Below are 19,919 nucleotides of genomic sequence, written 5' to 3' on the forward strand. Positions count from 1 at the left end.
CTGATGAAGAATATGAGAGGGAACACAAATGGTGGCAAAAGAGAAGCAAGTTAGCTGTAAGGGAGGCAAAAAAGGATTATGAGGAACGCATGGCTATGAACATCAAGACCAGCAACAAACAGTTCTTCAAGTACATCAAAAGCAGGAAGCCAGCAAGGGAAGCGGTAGGCCCGTTAGATGACAAAGGAACAAAGGGTGTGCTAAAAGATGGCAGGGAGATTGCAGAGAAGCTGAATGAATTCTTTGCATCTGTCTTCACCCAAGAGGAGGTGAGGAACATTCCTGCACCTGAACCAAGCTTCTTAGGAGGCGAATCCGGGGAACTAGCGAAGATAGTGGTAGACAAGGAAGAAGTTCTGGCAGCCATTGATAAACTAAATGTTACCAAATCCCCTGGCCCAGATTGCATTCACCCAAGAGTTCTTAAAGAGCTCAAGCATGAAATTGCTGATCTTCTCACTTTAATATGCAACTTATCCCTGAAATCAGGCTCCATCCCTGAAGACTGGAAGATGGCCAATGTCACACCAATCTTTAAGAAAGGATCTAGGGGGGACCCGGGAAATTACAGGCCAGTCAGTTTGACATCTGTTCCTGGTAAATTAGTAGACTCTATCATTAAAGATAAAATTATAAAACATGTAGAAAAGAAAGACCTGCTGAGAAAGAGTCAGCATGGCTTTTGCAGAGGCAAATCCTGTCTTACAAACTTACTAGAGTTCTTTGAGGGTGTAAACAGGCATGTGGACAGGGGTGAACCGGTGGACATTGTCTACTTGGATTTCCAAAAGGCTTTTGACAAAGTTCCTCACCAGAGACTGTTGAGAAAACTCAGCAATGAAGGAATAAGAGGGGAAGTCCTCCTATGGATTAAAAACTGGTTGAGAAACAGGAAACAAAGAGTGGGTGTAAATGGGAAGTTCTCACAATGGAGAGATGTAGGGAGTGGTGTCCCCCAAGGATCCGTTTTGGGACCAGTGCTCTTTAACCTATTCATAAATGACCTGGAAGTAGGGGTGGGTAGCGTGGTGGCCAAGTTTGCAGATGATACCAAATTATGTAGGGTGGTGAGAACCACAAAGGATTGCGAAGAGCTCCAAGCGGACCTTGATAAATTAGGTGAGTGGGCTCAGAAATGGCAAATGCAGTTCAATGTAGCAAAATGTAAAGTGATGCACATAGGGGCAAAAAATCCAAACTTCACATACACGCTACAGGGGTCAGTGCTATCAGTCACAGACCAGGAAAGGGATTTAGGCGTCTTAGTTGATAGTTCCATGGGAATGTCAACTCAATGCATGGCAGCTGTGAAAAAGGCAAACTCTATGCTGGGGATTATTAGAAAAGGAATTGATAATAAAACTGCAAAGATTGTCATGCCCTTATATAAAGCAGTGGTGCGACCGCACTTGGAGTACTGTGTCCAGTTCTGGTCGCCGCATCTCAAAAAGGATATTGAGGAGATAGAAAAAGTGCAGAGAAGGGCAACAAGGATGATTGAGGGACTGGAGCACCTTCCCTATGAGGAGAGGCTGCAGCGTTTGGGACTCTTTAGTTTGGAGAGGAGGCGGCTGAGGGGGGATATGATTGAAGTCTACAAAATTATGCATGGGGTAGAAAATGTTGACAGAGAGACATTTTTCTCTCTTTCTCACAATACTAGAACCAGGGGACATTCATTGAAAATGCTGGGGGGAAGAATTAGGACTAATAAAAGGAAACACTTCTTCACGCAACGTGTGATTGGTGTTTGGAATATGCTGCCACAGGAGGTGGTGATGGCCACTAACCTTTATAGCTTTAAAAGGGGCTTGGACAGATTTATGGAGGAGAAGTCGATTTATGGCTACCAATCTTGATCCTCTTTGATCTGAGATTGCAAATGCCTTAACAGACCAGGTGATCGGGAGCAGCAGCAGCAGAAGGCCATTGCTTTCACATCCTACATGTGAGCTCCCAAAGGCACCTGGTGGGCCACTGCGAGTAGCAGAGAGCTGGACTAGATGGACTTTGGTCTGATCCAGCTGGCTTGTTCTTATGTTCTTATGTTCTAAAGGCTTCTAAATTATTTGCTGCTTTTATTGACCTAAAAGGAGCCTTTGATACTGTGACAAGAAATCTCCTGTGGGACAAGATGAAGTCATTGAATGTTGACCCCAGACTTCTATTCCTGATCAAACAGTTGTATACCAACACTGTTTGCTGCTAGATGCTCTTTAAAAGGCCAGTTAACTGTGCCAGCAGAATTAGTACTCCTCGTGGGTTAAAACAAGGCTGTATACTCACTCCTACTTTTATCTAATTTATTCCTCAATGATTTACCTCAATTCATGTCTGTGAATGGGTATATAGTCCATAATTACATCCTACCCATGTTCCCTTAATATTGTATGCAGATGATGCAGTGTTATTGTCCCTGTCCAGGGATTATCCAAACTTAACAATGTACAGTTTTGCTAATTATTACGAAGAGAAATAGACTGTACCTAATCCATGCTAAAACTAAAGTTCCTCATTTTTGCTAAGAGTTGGAAGCCCATGTCCCATGGCGAATTCAAGGGCCACAAAAATTGAGCAGGTCAAATATTTCCGATACCTTGGCATTTACTATAGGTATAATTTGTCATGGTCTTCACAGCGACTCAGCAGTAACTTCACCTCTGGCACATACCAACATGACAGCAATATATCACTTTTTTTTTATAGTAAAGGAGCCAATTGACAATACATTCCATCTGGCTTTGAAGGTTTTGAGGGGTGCCATAGGATTGGCTCCTTGCTACTGCATCGGTTCCCCATTTGGATTTCTGACAATAAATAAATCATTTAAATTTATTACATTCCCAAATTCCTTCTGAAACTAATGGGGCTCCCTAGATGTGTGCCTTATGCTGCGTTGTAGAATTGAGATGGGCCACAACAACTCTAGAAACCTTTGCATGGATAAGGGCCATAAAATAGTGGCTGCATATACATTTTCAGTGGGATCCATATAGCTATATTCCCTCTCTGTTATCAGATCCACTTAATTTCAGGAATGGTATATTTTGATCTTTAGAAAGGTTGAAGCTATTGGTTTACCCCTGGAATCACTCCTTATGCTCTACAAAGGTGGAAGCTTTTCTTCAGACTCAAGTTAAGAATAGGTCTCTTGGATCTTTGATTTTCATACCTTGGGGACGCATTACCCCATATGTCCCAAGTCGACCTGGCTCAGCGAGGCAATTTACTGGAGATCCTGGCCCTCAGTGATGGGCTGGCCTCCCTCGGGCCAGGGCCTTTCTGACTCCTGGCCTGCCTCAGTGGAACACTCTACCACCAGCTGTCAGACCCCTCGCGGGACCTTAGAAGTTCCGTAGGGGCCTACAAGACGGGTATTTCCACCGAGACCTTCGGAGAGACCAGCAGCTGAGGAGTGCCCTGCTCATCCTCCCCTGCTGTATAGGGTCCCTAATCATAGCCGGGACCCATCACTCTTCTTAGGAGGGTTGCATATGGGTTCGTGGGATACTGTTTTAGAATAGAAAATTTTTAAACTTTTATATGGCTATGTTTTATATATGCTTTTATATTGTTCACCGCCCTGAGCCCTTTTGGGATAGGGCGGTATACGAAATCAAATAATAAATAAATAAAATAAATAATTTGACTCGTGCTGCCAAGACAACCTGTTCTCCGACTACATTATTAATCCCATGCAAGCGTGGAATTCATGGGCAGCATATCTTCGTCTGCATTGATAAATCCCACCCAGAGGGAGGAGCCTTGGCATACTGCAAGATGTACACACAGGCTGCCATCAGCTCTGGCTGGAGGGAAGATTTAAGAATATGGAACGTTCTAAAAGAGTTTGTTCATGTGGATAGGACTACAGTTGGGAAACACTTGACCATCTCTTTGTTTCCTAATGCCCTAAAATACAATAAGATCGCATGAAATACATGAATTCCATTTTTTCTTTAGAAAAAGAATATTCTCAGTGGGCATGAGTGGGCATATAAGATACCCAATCAATCCTGAACAGCTCTGATGTGTTCCTCTTTTGTGAAACCAAGTTGCAATTTTTAGAGAACAATGGGGGGGAAATTAGTAATTTTAGCAATTTTAACTGTATTTCTTAACCTTGTTTTGTTTTAAAACTTTGTCACATTTTATATGCCAATAAAGGCTTGTGTTGTTGTAATAACTAATGTTTTAAATTTGAACACAGAAGCCAACAAGTAGCCAGGGAAGAGTTTTCACCCTGGATGGAATATGCATATTGAAGTTTGCTCCAACTAAAAAGTGAGCTGCTATATTTTGCACCAGCTGACTTTTTTTAAAGTTATCCAAGGCTGCCCAGACTAAAACAAAAATGCATCTTCATGGCTACTGTGTCATATTTCAGTATGGCCAAGTCAGCAGAATGGAAGTGGGGGGGGGGGGGCAACATCCATGCTAGATAAAGGAAGCCACTTAAGTTAACCTGATTATCTAGCCCCAAAGCCTAAACCAGCATATACTATAAACAAATGCAGAGAATTCAATTATGCCAACTACTTTTTTGCCCTATTTCTAATTTTCTACTCTTATTGCATTGTTTCATTATTGAATGTCCCATGCTATTTGATTGCATTGTTTTACACTATAATCCACCTTGAGTCTCAGCAAGAAAGGCAGGCTATGAATATATAAAAGTCTATTCCTGAGTCAGCCAGAGATAGCTATCAAATCGCAACACTCTCCAGGAGCTCAGCCTTCCCAACCATCATCACATCCACCTGAAGTCCTGAAGTGTATACCCTGTTATTATATGATCCTCCTAAGAGAAATACAGTTCCACTATTTAGTTTCCCTGTTAACAAAATCATTGACCAACAACAACCAGTTTACAGGTTAACAGTTTAAAAAGTGGTTTTTACATTTTTTTTCAGTTTTGCAAAGTTGATGGATTTTCAAGCATGAACATCATCAAATGAGAACCCATCTCCATTTTCTATCATCACCATGCTCAAACCCAGTAAGACATCTGAGGAGCATGCCATTCATGTTATATCTTCTTTCACTAGTATAGGGCAGCTTAAGACCAATAGTGAGAATCAAAAGATGCAAAGGTGATCACAGAAGGTTGAATGCACCTTTATATATCCCAAGTAATTAGCAGAACTTCCTATCTGCCTTTATGAACAAAACTAAGATGTTGAATGTATTGTCAAAAGTTTTTTTTTTTTTTTTTTTTTTTTTTCTACCATGGCCACAATCACTGGGATGTTGTGTGGTTTCCGGGCACCAATAAGCAGCCATGGGCTACTAGTAGCATTTTCTCCCATGGCGTTTAGCCTGGTGACATCTAGTTGTTGGTATGTTAGAGACTTTTTTTACTGTAAAAAAAGTTTTTAGAGAGCAGTTTGGTGGAAGACAAATTAATAGTAGGAAGTAAAGATGATGTTCCTTTAATATTAAAACCTCATGGCGGTCTTCACATAATTACAAAAGGTAATGGTGCACATTGTTGAAATGGACAATGTGGCAGGTGTGGCTAAGGATTGGGGAGGAGTGGAAGGTGAGAATTGGGGGGAGGATGGTGAGTACTAGGGTGGGGGAGGGTGGGAAGGGATGGCTAGAGGTGAGCAGGGTGGCAAGGTGTGGCTAATGATGAGGGAAGGTGGCTAGGGGTGGCTAGAAGTGTGGAGGAGTGCCAAGGAAGGGCTAGTGGTGAGAGAGAGTGGAAGTTTAGGAGCAGGGGATGTCGAGAAGGCCTCTGCCAGACCCTTCAGCGGGCCTGACAGACCTTTTAGGGGCAGGGTGCGAGAAGGCTTCTGCCAGTCTCATGGGACCTTCCGATTTGCCCAGGGTGTGGCCCTACATTCACCTCAAGACAACTGGGCCATGGGGCTGCTGGCAGCCTCCACTCTACTCCATAAGGCTTCAGGACTGGGAGCAGGCCAGCAGGCCCCACCCTAGGCCCTGATGGGACAAAGAGCAGAGGGGCCAGCAGCTGCCCAGCCTCTGAATGCGGGCTACCAGAAAACCTCATTCCAGGGAGTGGGGGTGCGACTGTCTGCCGCTGTGCCAGGCTGTCCCTCTGGACTCTCCTTCACCCCCTAGCTGCCAAGCAGGTTCCCTTTGTCTGGGGCAGCTGCTCCAGCTGAGCATGGCATAGCCCTGGGGGAGCTGCCTGGGGGGGGGGGGAACAGGGTGGACAGTGCCACCATGGAGGGTTCCCCTTTTCACATGGAGTGGCATGGGGGAAGGAGGGCTTTGGGGGAGATTTTCCATTCTCCCATGTGACCCAAATGGCCTTCGCTCAGGACATGTGACCCCCATGTCCACATGGGCCCTATGCCTCTGTTCCTTATCTATTGTCATGGATCTATCATTTTCTTTTGGAAATATCATATAGGGTACTGTCAAATGATCAAAATAATTGTGTAATGCCCAGACACAAAGATGTCTATCACACTGCAACCTCTCTCTCTACACACACACACACACACACACACACACACACACACACACACACACGTATATAAGCGAATTCCACTCACTGACTCACTTGCCAATGGAACTCAGAAACCGCCAAACTTGAAATTTGGCACGCCAGTTCCTCATGTGCCCGAGGCACTCAATAAGAAAGGATTTCCAAAAATATTGAAGTCAACTTGAATTATTAGCTATGTTCTGTTTTTCCTATTAATCTCTGCCCATCTGCCCGAACATTCCATGGGTGACAGTAGAGGACTTCAGCCTTCCCAGAATACCAGACAATGGCCACAACAGCCAGCAGAGAGAGCTGTTCCATTAGATCCTGGACCATTTAGCTTCTCTCAACACAGTCCCTTGTGTATAGAGGATCTAAGTAAGGGTGAATGCTTACAGAAGGAAACTCAATTTTCAGATACAGACGATCCACTCACAGAGGACATAGAACAGACTCCCAGATTTTTTAAAGGGGAGGATTTATCTCTACTAATTACAAAAACTATAAATGTGTTAGATTTGCAGCATCCAGTGGACGATGGGGATCCAACTGGACAACTGCAAAGAAAGCCTATAAAGGGCTGTCCCAGGGGTAATCAGGGGAAGGGGTAAGAGAATGGAACAACCAATGAGAATACCCACTAATGGAACAGCTTTCCAGTTCCTTTGATGAGTCACTCACTCTAACAGTTATTGGTATTCCGTGTTTACATATACAGCTTCATGTCACAGGACTTTTCAGTGATGGCCACATTGCTGCTCTAACTCCAGTATCCAAATTGACAAGCTGTGGTCCTGCCCACCAAACAACAGGCATGCTTGATCCACTGGTGCAATGCCTTACATACACACAGCAACTTACAGATTGCATTACACACAGACAGTGCCAGAAAGCTGCTGCAAACCATGCAAAACCCACCCCATCACACCACAGGCACGCTGTGAGGAAACATGCTGCATGTCACCCCTCAGTTCACAAACACACTGCAAAGAAGTTTGCTGCCTGTCACCCTGACATTCTATATGAATGTCATATAGACACCGCTCTCACCAACACATATAGAATGTCATACAGACACCACTCTCATCAACACATAGCAAACCACGGGTGCCCTGCTATCCAACAAGATGCTCCTCCATGCACAGCAACCTGTTCCTTCTTCTGCAACTGCTACAGGGTAACTCAACGAATTCATACAGAAACTGCGATCACCAACACGTAGCGATTCACAGGGGCCCTGCCTAACACTGCACTCCTCAGCACACAGGAACCTGTTCCTTCTGCTGAAACTGCTAAAGGGAGAACATGCCTTTCATAGACACATCAACTTACCCATTGCATTACACACAGACAGAGCCAGGAAGCTGCTGCAACATATGCAAAACCCACCCCGTCACTCCACAGATAGGCTGTGAGGAAATATTCTGCATGTCACCCCTCAGTTCACAACCAGCCTGTACAGAAGTATGCTGACTGTCACCCTGAAGTTCACAGAGACGCCGCGCTCACCAACACGTACCAAACCATGGGTGCCCTACTATCCAACACCACGCTCCTCAACGCAAAGCAACCCGTTCCTTCTGCTGCACCCGCTACAGGGTGACTCAACAACTTCATACAGATGCTGTGATCACAGGATAGGAAGCCTCATGGCGGGACCCCAGCACCATGACTGCACCATGGCTCACACATGAGGTTTTGAGGCCCTAAATAGGACACTCCAAGATATTACTGGCCACAACCATCTTACAGGTGGAGTTCTTTGCGTTTCTTACAGGTGGAGTATTTGCATTTCTGCGTTCTGCTTTTCCCACTCCCCATAGCGAAGCGCGGGTACCCTGCTAGTATACAAATAATAACAAGAGTCTCCACCTTTACTGCTCATACGAATGAATGAAGCTATAATTGTCAGAATAATTTTTAAATTTTACTGATTTCACAGACCCCAGTACATTAAAAAGTATATTCAAGTTTGTAGCTGAAAATGATCCAAGTGCAAATTTAGGTCACCTTCAAATCATTTGTCTCCATTGCTCTACAATGAATTCAGACTTCCCAGCCCCTCTCAAGTAGCAGCTGGTGCCTGAAATCAAGTATTCACAGCAAGCATAGCATTCAGAAATGATGTACTGAGAAATCATTCTTCAATTGCTAAAAACAGTGGTCTATTTACAGTAACAAAGAGTGGAATGATGTTAAAAAGAGTCTCTCTCATTTAATTTTCAACCTTTTATCACTGGGCATCTGGTCTGCTTGGAATTTCTTTACTGCGTGCATAAAATGGCTTTAGAAGAGTTTATTTCCCATGCAGTCTTCCAGCATTACATTGTTCAGAGCCAAGATCATACTTAACAAGGGACTTTTGTCCAGTGAAAATGGTTTAACAAATATTCAGAGTGAAGCATTATTGATTTGCAAATTACTTTTCAGACTAAAGAGAGGTACCTCCCTTATTGAGGAATCTTACCCTGGCATGAATGTTATGACAATAATTACTTGACCTTGCTACAGAATATATTTAAAGATGTTATTTGCCTCGTCCGTTGAAGTACACAAAGAAGCTGCCAACTGTTTGTGTATCTTGTTCGATTAAACCACCCACTGTATAATGAAACAAATTATTGCCCATAAAGGATACCACACAATCAGTTAATTATCTGTTTCATTAGGTCAACTGTGACCACATTGTTGGTAATAAATGACTTAACGCTAGTAACAAAAACCCAAATGATACAGAAACTCTGGTTGATCAAATTTTAATAGTGGTCCAAATTAGACTTGACATGGTAGATACATGATGAGCATCTCCCACATTTCCTATGTAATTCAAATCAGTTGTGGAGGGGAATCAGGGGGAATCAGGCGTGAACAACAGGACTGGAAGGGAAAGATAATCTTTTTCTTCATGCCAGTTGAAATCACCCATGAGGTATTATTTTTTCCACAAAAGAAATACACAGGCATCACTCAATGTCCCTGCAGATCCCTCTCTCACAGCTGCAGGGGAACTGAAATGGAAAGGGACTCCTTTGCTCTAGTGCTGGAGCCCCAACTGACTTCCCCAGTTGCTTTGAACTTTAAAAAAACTGTGGAAAACACTACTTGCAACTTGCCTATGCCGCACTTATTGTGACCCTAAAACTGATGTACTCAAGTTAAATATATGTTGAATATTTATGCTAAAGGTTCTTCAGGTGTACTTTACGCAGGGAATATAATTCTCACAGCAAATGCAGGAAATGGATAGAAAAGGCAAACAAAGTGATGTTGACCCCTTTCAAATGCTCTTATGTGAACATATTTGTTTTGTGTCATTTTCAGACACAACTGTTTTGACTCCCAACTGATAATGGATTTTTTAACCATATCAGACAAAACCATTTGGGGTTTTTTGGCATCCCAGTTTCAGCCATTGTTCATTAAAACTGCTTTCTCGGGCTTTCAGGTCTTCCTTTTCGTGAATTAATGGGCTGTTTAAAATGTCTGGAATGCTTCTGAAAGGACTGGTTTTTCATGGCATGTTCTTCGCCAGCTTTTTTTTAACATTCTAAGATTAGTGCAGTAGTGCTAGACCACCATAGCAATCCAATGTATCTGAATGCTGGTGATATAGCACTGGGGATCTATAGTGGTTTAGGGCTATAGCACTATAGCATTAATCTTACAATGTTTTTAAAAATCCACACACAAAAAGGCCACTAATGCTTCATGTTCAGTAGCACCTGGAGAATAACCTTCAATGATGATTTCAATTGGTGCACAGGTTCATAGGGTTCTATTTCTGTTAAGCTGCCTGTTAATTGTCAGACTTCAATTGTAAGAGTTTATGAAAAAATTTACATTGTTTTGGTCAAGCTTTTTCCACTCCATCTTTGAATTCTATAAGAATGTTTCCCTACAAAATATACATGACTGCTTGTTTTGTGACCTTGAACTTTTTGTACTTTTTGATAATTGGTGGCATGAATGGGTAAAATGCAAACAGAGTTTTTAAAGGCTGAGCTGTTCTGTTAGCTTTGATATCTTTGAGTTTAAATAGACAGTAATACCAATTCATAGTGCACACATCAATATCTCTGTATGGACCTTTATAGATTGTATGTATTTCCCATATTAAAGCATTCAAGATTATTTGCATGATCATTTTTTTTCTGAATGGTTCGTTTTGAATATTCCCCATATCTATCCAACACTGAGCGGATCACTTGCATCCAGTTCCACCGCAATCAAAAAAATGGGAACCATTTTTTCATGGATAGAAACCATTAAAATCACTAAAATGCAAGCTATTAGGCATCACTAAAACAAAGTTATGAAGTTGGTTTGCTTTTTAAGCTGTCTTGTGAAAGACAGTAAAATCATTTATCTCTGGGCCTCTGTAGGTAGGACATTACACTGATGCATGTCTATTCTTGGCTTAACTAAAACCTTTTATACATGTATGAGAAGTATGTTGCATTTCCCTTTTAAGAAAACCATAGAACAGGCTGCCCCAAGCGGCAGCTTCCCTGTAGACTTAGAGCCTGCAAGAAAGAAAGCCGGCAGCTTTCCTGAAACCACGCCTTAAACTTAGAGCCTGCAAAAAAGAAAGTGTGAGTTAGTGAGGGGGGCGAGGCTTCACAACGCATGAGTAAGCGCTGTAGCTCCGCACGGGGTGTGTGTGTGACCCGCGTATAAGCCGAGGGGGGCATTTTTCAGCCTTAAAAAAGGCTGAAAATTTCGGCTTATACACGAGTATATACAGTATTTTTTTCCATGGGGCTCTCCTGCATGTTTCACTGCCCTTTCCTATGCATTAACAAGTGGTCTAGTCACAAGAACAATGTCACATTTGAAGAAAATCACTGGAGGTAACCAGTTAGCTTCTGACAGAGTACATTTCCATTCTCACAGTGCAACTCTTTCCTTTTCTGATCTTTTTCTGAACTTTTCCCTTCATGCAGATTTGCAAGACAGTCAGCTGAGAATATGGGTGAATTAGATTTAGGACCAAGCAAGTTAACACTTGGTAATACAATAAAAGCATCAATCAAAAATCATACTGAATGTCAACTAGAACATGGATGCTTGGACAGCAAAAAAATTAGTTGCTAGCAAGGACAAGGATGATCATCCACTTTCAAAAGATTTTTGTAATCTGTCTTTGTCACAAGCTTGAGATCACATTGCCTGCACCTATGATTTATTTTCATCGCATAGTCTAATACAAGAAAACAAACGTTGTACTGAATAGTAGCGAGTCCCCTTTAGCTCTCATTTCCAGAAGCACATTGTAGTTTATCATGTCAACTGTCATAATACTCAGAAATAACTATGTTTTTTGTTACTGCAAAAAAAGGCAAGAGCCAAAGAAGAATCCTCTATGGATGTAATTTCAATGAAACCAGAACTGGTGAATGCTATCTGAAATGACCCAGGAAGGCATTCATATACCATGTGCCTTGGGAATATGCCATTCTGGAATACTGACAAGATACAAAGATGACTAACCTATCTCAGCCCCATTATTTATCCCATCTACCTCCTAGAATCAGAGTAGGTATGGGGCATGTGCAAAAGCTGTACAAAAGCTCACAATTCTTCTGGTTCTGATCCAGTTCAACTTTGTCAACAGATAAACATGGAAAAATTGACCCATGGCCAGCAATGTCATTTGGTAAATTCATGTATCTATTTGAAGGATTTTACTATTTAAGGATTTTTCCCCAAAACAAAAGTAAACATTGATCAAACATTTATTAAAGCTGACAGTACAAAAAGGTTAGATTCTCTACATTTGTACAAACATCTTAATTTAATTTACAAGCCACAGTACACATCAGGTTTGTACAACTTCTGTCCCAACAAGTCAATGGTTGGTGGAAGTTACTTGGGTTACAAGTTGTATGAGTCTTAAAATAGCTTAATGGCAGCCATGGATGTGTAGTGTTTAGTGCTGAGATCTTAGAGATTTGGTCCAAACTCTAATTTTTCCATGAAGTTTCTTGCATGACTTTGGGACTGAAACACTCTTTCAGTCTGACCTACCTCACTGAGGGTAAAATGGCAAAGAAAAAAACATGGTCTGTTCCACACTGCATAAAAAAAGATGTCTGTAGAACGTCTTAAAAAGAGGTGACTGCCTCTTTCATTCTGCACCCCCAAAATAACATGTCAGGGGGACAGTTTAAGGAGAGGCAGCATTTGGTGTGCTTTCCAGACAGCAAAGGTGTCAGAGGGGGAAAGAGGCTGCTTTCCGCCCTCATTTTGCTCTCTGGTCAGTTTCACCCTCTGCTTGCACCTGACATTTTGGTGTAGCTGAACGGATTCTCCCTGCCTCCATTTGCTGAAAATTCCCCAGGATGTTTGCTCTGAAACTTCGATCTTTTCAGCCCAAAAAAACATATAGTTGTACTCAGCTGGTCCTACTGATTCCAGCAATATATAATTTTGTTTTTTAATTTTTGATGAGTTATCTTGATAGCTAAGCAGACACAATATGAGAATCTTAGCTGCTCAGAGGACTCCTTTGAAAAGCATTGGGACTGTGAAGGGCAGTTCTACCACCCATTGAGCAGCATGACCTGTCCTTCAGGGTCCCAATGCTTTTCAATGGGTGTTTTTGAAGCAACGGAGATTCTCTTATGCAAGCCTGTGTATCTTCAAAGATAGCTCTTTCAAAAAAATGTTAAAGGAAAACTATATATTGCCAGCATTGGCAGAACCAGCTGAGTACTATTGTGTACTTTTTAGTCTGAAGAGGCACCCAGGATCGAAGCCTACAGAGAAAACATCCTGGGGCAACTTTTAGCAAATCCTTCCATCTGGGCTCAAGCTGAGGGTGAAACTGACCAGAGAGCAAAATGGTCAGGCTGGAAAAATAAGATGCCTCCTTGGCTCTGCATTCTACACAGTCAGGCAGGAGATGTATTGCAGGCAGCTTAGGGGGAAAAGATGTACTTTGAAGTGTTCTCCAAAACCAAGATGCCTTGAGCTAAAACAAGGTGTCCTGAGGACATCTTGGGAAGAAAGCTGTGTGGAGTGCCTTTCCAGAATGCCTTTTTTAGCATCCCCAGGACATTTGAACGGACCCAAGTGTATTGCTACCCTGAATTACTGGTTAAGATGGGTTTGATAAAAAAAATCTGCTGTTCAGATAAATAACTATTTTTGTAATAGTATTTCCAGTAGTGCCATGAGCCAAGAGTTCCAAATGTTAGTAACAGAACATGGAACTCCTCCCTGCCTTACTGAAAACAAAAATGTTCCTTTTGTCATGAATCTGTCTGGAAAAATCAGATGGAACAATGGTAAGGAAAGCTAAGGAAAACATTGCGCTTCATTAGGAAGAATGAACTTACAGGAAGAGTGGATGCTAGGAAAACTTTTCCTGCCTTCTGACACCACATCTGGATCTCCTGTGCAATGCATTTCAGAGTTCATTTCTCCATCTGGAAAGCAGCGGTAAAAGAAATCGGGACGAGGTCTACAAGAAACACCACAGACATTTGAAACAGAAAAGTAGCCATTAGTAAAAACACCCAAATGATCATTATGTTAAACTGACCATGTATGCTCAGGGAGATCATTTCCTCCAGTTTTATACTGTGTTGAATAAAATCAGTTTGTTGTGTTCTTCTAGAGTTGTTTTCTTCTAGCCACAAAAATAGTTAAGAATTTTAACAGTCTAGAATGGTACGTAGGTAAAGAGAAAGATATAGTTCCAAATATGGAGGAACCCTCTGGTGATGCTAAGCAGCAACTTCAGAAATCAATTGGTTAATTCAAATTTAAGAGAGTTTCTTCATACATATCCTGAGAAAGGTCACATGAAGGAATATAGATTAAACAAAACAGTGGTTTGAGAGTCGTATCACACCATGAATTGATTTTGATGAGTCAGGCTTCTGGAAAAGATAGATAAATCCCAGCTCACTCGAACTGTTCTACGTCAGGACAAGCAGAGAAATAAAGATATTTCAATTTACTCATTATAGACAAAAAGGAACCTAAAACCAGTTACAAGATTATAAATCAAAAGGTTCAAAAGAAATAAACAAATAGGTTTTAATTTATAGAAATCACAAAAATCATTCCATTTGTACATGATAAAATAAATAATACATCTAAAACACACATAGTTGTGGCTTTTTACAAAGCAGATGTATGCTATGTCTTAATAGAATGATGTTTATTGTTTCTATAAGCTGGCTTTTGTTTAGTGTTCTCTCTTCCAGTGTTCAAGGGAAATCTGAGATTTTGATTTATATCTTCTTTGTACTCTTTTCTTAACTGTGCCTCACTTCTCTCAATTCCACTTCTCTGGTGGGAAGAAATTTGCCTCATATTATGTCCCTCCCACATCCATTTTATGCCAATATGGCTGCATTACCTCCCAAGTGGATTCTCACAACCTTCTGTTTAGGAATTATAAAACAAGAATAACCAATCCCTTGCAGCAGGTTATTTTTATAGCTTCTTCTTGCACCAGTTCATCCATTGATACTGATGATATTGATGGATGGTTCATGGGGGGGGGGGGGAGTCCCATGAATTCACACTGCACCTGTTAAAGTACATCATAAAAGGATGGCAGGAGGCAGTCTTTGGGAGAAGAAATGCTAGGAACAAACTCTGATTTCTAAGAGGACTGCCTGACACAAAATAAATTGTTGCAAGTAATCCTATTTGATTAAGGCTTTTGCAGAAGTTCTATTTTTAATAAGAATTTTTAAATCTGCACTCTCTAGATATTTCTAAACAAGAAAACTGCTAGCAAAAAACATACATTTAGTATTTTCATCCTCTTTTTTCTTATTTTATTGGGGCAGTTGCTAAAAAAGTTACTTCATTCATTTTATATGAATTCTTTGACTACTATTTCCCCAAAGCAGCATTAAAGGGTTTTTTTAATTTATATTCAACTGTTATGAAGTTCAGCCAATAGTTATAATGTACTAGGACTTACCTTCCCACTATTAATTTAATAGTGTTTGTGCAGACTCCATTCAAAGCAAGAGCCAAGGAAACAGCTAAAAAGAAGAGAACATAATCTAAAACCGTAACATATCCATTTTTTAAGCGCATAACTGTTTAAAAAAATCAAAAATAGACTTGGTATCAAATTAGTTATTAACAAAGAAGGACTTGCTTATTTCTGGTTCTTTACATGCCCTCTTGACTCAATGGGTTTATGTCCACATACTTTCACATTTTCCTTCAATGAGACATAATGTAAGCTACATAAAGTGATGATGCGAATTAACAACACAATTACCAGCTTAGTTACTAAGGAACTGGTCAATGAAATTCTATCAGATGAGCAAAAGGCTGCATACAAGCCAACTACCAGACAGGGTTAGGAAAAAGTATGTCCATCTAAGAACACAAGAAGCTGCCTAATACTGAACCAAGTCAGTATTTTGTACTCAGACTGGTAATTGTTCTCCATATCCCAGGCACAGGTATTTCATACCACCTACCTGAGCCTTTTTAAGTGGTGATGCCACTGATTGAAACTTGGACCTTTTGCAGGCCAAGCAGATGCTCTACCACTGAGCCACAGACCACTGAGGGAAATCTTTATCCCTTAACTGCCTAATTCCAAAAAGACACCAGGGAAACTATAATCAATCATGAACAAGGGAAAGGTCCTTTCCACGCAAGCCATTGAAAACATTCTGAAAACATTTGCAAAACATTTTCAATCTCCCTTCCTCTTTTGTTCAATTCTTTCGAAACAATTCCTGGTCATCATTTTGTGATTGTTCCAGGGTATTTTTAAGAACCGTGGATTTGATGCTATGAAGCTTCAAAGCTTCATGCTGTGACTCTCTAGGGGTCATGTCTTCAAAACTATGGGACCAGAACCCTGCAAAATAACAAAAAATCCTATCAAAAATACTGCACAAGATAGCTGATGTAAAAATTGGTTCCAATGAAGACGTTCGGGAGGCATACGAAATATCTTAAAGACTTAGGCACCGCAAGTGAAAACGTTTTCAAAAACATTTTCAGAAAAAGAATAAAACATTTTGAGACTGGAAATAAAATGTTTTAGACTAAAAACTGTACAGAAGGAATGTCTTATTTCCTATCTCAATTTTTTTTGGGGGGTGGGGTGGGGTTTGTGATGAAAGGGCCTAAGGCAGTGGATGAACTAATCTATTCCTGCTTCTCATTTCACTGCTAACCAGGAAGAAACTAATATGTAAATCATAATTTCACTTCACCATGTAAGTATGTCTGAAAGGTGTTTTCCTCTATAACTCTGGAGAAGACAGGAGTGTTTCAACCTGAGTAAATCACAGCTGAGTAAACCAGTCTTCAGGGTTATATTGTTCATTATTTCAATTTTTTTGTGAAACATAATCAGGGGTTCATACCAATGCATATAATTTGCTCATGACAAATCAGGTGTTCATAAATATATAGTATTTCACACAACAGCAGAGAATACAAGTCATGTGGTATTTAAAGGGAGAACAAGAGGCCTTTGTGAAACGCACTTGATAGGATGAACTTTCTTTTATCTATTTATTTTTAATTAAAACAACTATAGCCTACCTTTCTTGGTGTTTCAAAGAAGCTTACAATAATAGTCCAAAACACTTTCAGTTAAAAACAAAAATGAAATAGCAACACCCTCCTGAAGCGATGCCTGCCATTCAAACTCTCAAAATCATTAGGAAACAGGAAGATCTTGCAGCACCTCCTGAAGATCTCCAGCAGGGATGGGGGTACATTCTCTCTTCACTGAAACCGTTTACAGAGCTGGAACAATGATGGAAAAACATTGGGATCTGGACAATGCCAGATGGACCACACTGAGTAATGGGACAGTCAACAGATGACTGCCTGAGTGCCATAGCTGGTGCAGAAACATATTGAAGGCGATGGTCCCCATCTCTCCCCGTATGTCCCTACTCAGCCTCTGCGTTCTGCAGAGACAAATTTACTGGTGATTTCCGGCCCCTCCATGATGTGACTAGCCTCCAGTCAGGCCAGGGCCTTTTCAGTCTTGGCCCCTGCATAGTGGAACACTCTCCCCCTGGCCATCAGGGCCCTGTGGGACCTTGAACAGTTCCACAGGGCCTGCAAAATGGAGTTGTTCCACTAGGCTTTTGGGGAGGCTGGGCACTGATTTGCCATCCCCCCCACACACTATTCCTGTATATTACCATGGCTGGTTACCATTGTGCTGTGGCCAGCGCCATCCAAAGGGGGTAGAAAGTCTTTTAAAGTCACCATCTGTTATTTGGTCTGTTCGTAATACTAAGTAAAAAAAATGGGGGGGGGGAGTTAACTATGTGATTGTATTTATCTGGTTTTATAAGAATTTTATCTTCTGTACACCACCCAGAGGCCTTTGGGGGTGGACAGTATAGCAAATTTAATAAACAAACAAACAAACAAACAAACAAATAAATAAATAAATATGTGGGTCCCAAGTAGGGTTGCCAATTTCCAGATGTTGGCTGGGGCTCTCCCAACATTACAACTGATTTTCAGATAACACAGTTCAGATCAGCTAGAGAAAATGGAATCTTTGGAAGTGAATTCTATGGGATTACAACAAAAGGATCATTAAAACAAACACTGCACTTGTCATTGGGCAAAGCATAGCTGGAGAGTTCACCAGTGTTTGTTTTAATGGTCCTTTTGTTGTCCTCCTTCTTCCAATGCACCATGCACCTGCATTTATTGGTACCCGTACCAACAAACAAACCAACATGCCTTACAGAACAGAAGTTCACCAGTCAAGAGAGACGAATTTGCACTGTTCCTTGTAAAAGCCCTCTGTATTGTTAGTATATTGATATTAGCACTTAGAGAAACAGGAAAGAGCTGACAGCATGGGTGGGGGGAGAAAGTGTGCAAAGTAGCTGATGTGGGCAGAGGAAAGATCTCCGGGCGAAGCTGTGCTCACTGGCAGATTTTCCTGCTCTGGCAGTGAAGTAAAATTAAAATGCTAGAAGTTGTTTCGCTTGCTGCAGAGTGAATGAAAAGTGAAAGAGGTGCTTGAAGAAATGCATCTGTGCAGGACATCTTGCTGCAATGGACATTCACCCCCACCATGCAGCAAACACATTGTGCATAATCAACCTCAGCTTTCTCAGTGCTGAATTATAACCACTGTGCTACAGAAGGGAAGAGTTCTTCATCAATTATTTTCAGCTGACTAAAAAGTCAAAGCAGCTCCAGACAATTGCTGCTTCAGCTCCTTAGCTGAAAATCCAGACAAGTTCACAATACAATCTTGAACTTATTCTAGGAGCCAGAATTTAGTAGGTCACTAGTATTCATAGTGTTTTCTCATATCCTTCCACACTTCAGGGGAAATACTGAACAGCACCTGCACAAATACCGGTATGTTACTATTTCCACATACTGTCTTGCAAAAAAAATCACACACAGCGCTAAAAGTTCTGTTTCACATAGCAACACACATAACTTTCTACCATATGTCAAGGGTTACAGTGACAGAAAGGTCAAATGTCACACTAAATATATACCAACTCAATGAATTACGAGTCCCATAAGAACATAAGAACATAAGAACTAGCCTGCTGGATCAGACCAGAGTCCATCTAGTCCAGCATTCTGCTACTCGCAGTGGCCCACCAGGTGCCTTTGGGAGCTCACATGCAGGAGGTGAAAGCAATGGCCTTCTGCTGCTGCTCCTGAGCACCTGGTCTGCTAAGGCATTTGCAATCTGAGATCAAGGAGGATCAAGATTGGTAGCCATAGATTGACTTCTCCTCCATAAATCTGTCCAAGCCCTTTTTAAAGCTATCCAGATTAGTGGCCATCACCACCTCCTGTGACAGCATATTCCAAACACCAATCACACGTTGCATGAAGAAGTGTTTCCTTTTATTAGTCCTAATTCTTCCCCCCAGCATTTTCAATGAATGTCCCCTGGTTCTAGTATTGTGAGAAAGAGAGAAAAATTTCTCTCTGTCAACATTTTCTACCCCATTCATAATTTTATAGACTTCAATCATACCCCCCCTCAGACGTCTCCTCTCCAAACTAAAGAGTCCCAAACGCTGCAGCCTCTCCTCATAAGGAAGGTGCTCCCAACACTTCAGTAAGCAATATGAAGAAAGTGACTGTGACTCAAAACCAGCATGAAATGAATAGTGAGTGACCAAAAGTTCTGTAGTGGAATCAGAACAGTGATTATGCTTTAAAAGAAACAACCTGCTTAGTTTCATTTACTGCATATTCATGTAACTGCATATTCTTATTATTGTAGATTTCACAGCTGCCAGATCTTTTGCTGGTTGTTGGCCTTCATTACAATTCAAGCTTCACCCAGAGGCCTAGGAAGTTGTAATGTATCGGTGTAGTATTTGTGCGGATCCTAGCAGGGCTGCCTTCTGAATTTGACAGATGTTAATTTTGTCAATTCGAAGATGTTTCAAATGCTGCCTTAGTGTTTTTGGGATGGCGCCCAGCGTGCTGATTACCACTG

At 41.3% G+C, this 19,919-nt stretch overlaps 1 protein-coding gene across 10 annotated transcripts in view; it reads right to left on the reverse strand.

Annotated features, from left to right (window-relative positions):
* Positions 1-19,919, reverse strand: part of PLPP4 (phospholipid phosphatase 4) — a 132,554-nt gene that overhangs the window by 56,088 nt on the left and 56,547 nt on the right. For 7 of the 10 annotated variants that reach the window (XR_007245323.1, XR_007245322.1, XR_007245321.1 and 4 more), the window contains 2 exons: positions 15,408-15,471; positions 13,801-13,925 (listed from right to left, as the gene is read on the reverse strand). Coding sequence is in view for 7 of the 10 variants with exons in the window: in XM_048506558.1 (XP_048362515.1) it covers positions 13,801-13,925; positions 15,408-15,471 (189 nt within the window). In the remaining 3 variants the exon portion in view is untranslated. The remainder of the gene's footprint in view (positions 1-13,800; positions 13,926-15,407; positions 15,472-19,919) is intronic. The other 3 variants (XM_048506561.1, XM_048506563.1, XM_048506564.1) reach the window with 1 other exon arrangement.

This window comes from Sphaerodactylus townsendi, linkage group LG08, assembly GCF_021028975.2.
Source record: "Sphaerodactylus townsendi isolate TG3544 linkage group LG08, MPM_Stown_v2.3, whole genome shotgun sequence".
Lineage (NCBI taxonomy): Eukaryota > Metazoa > Chordata > Lepidosauria > Squamata > Sphaerodactylidae > Sphaerodactylus > Sphaerodactylus townsendi.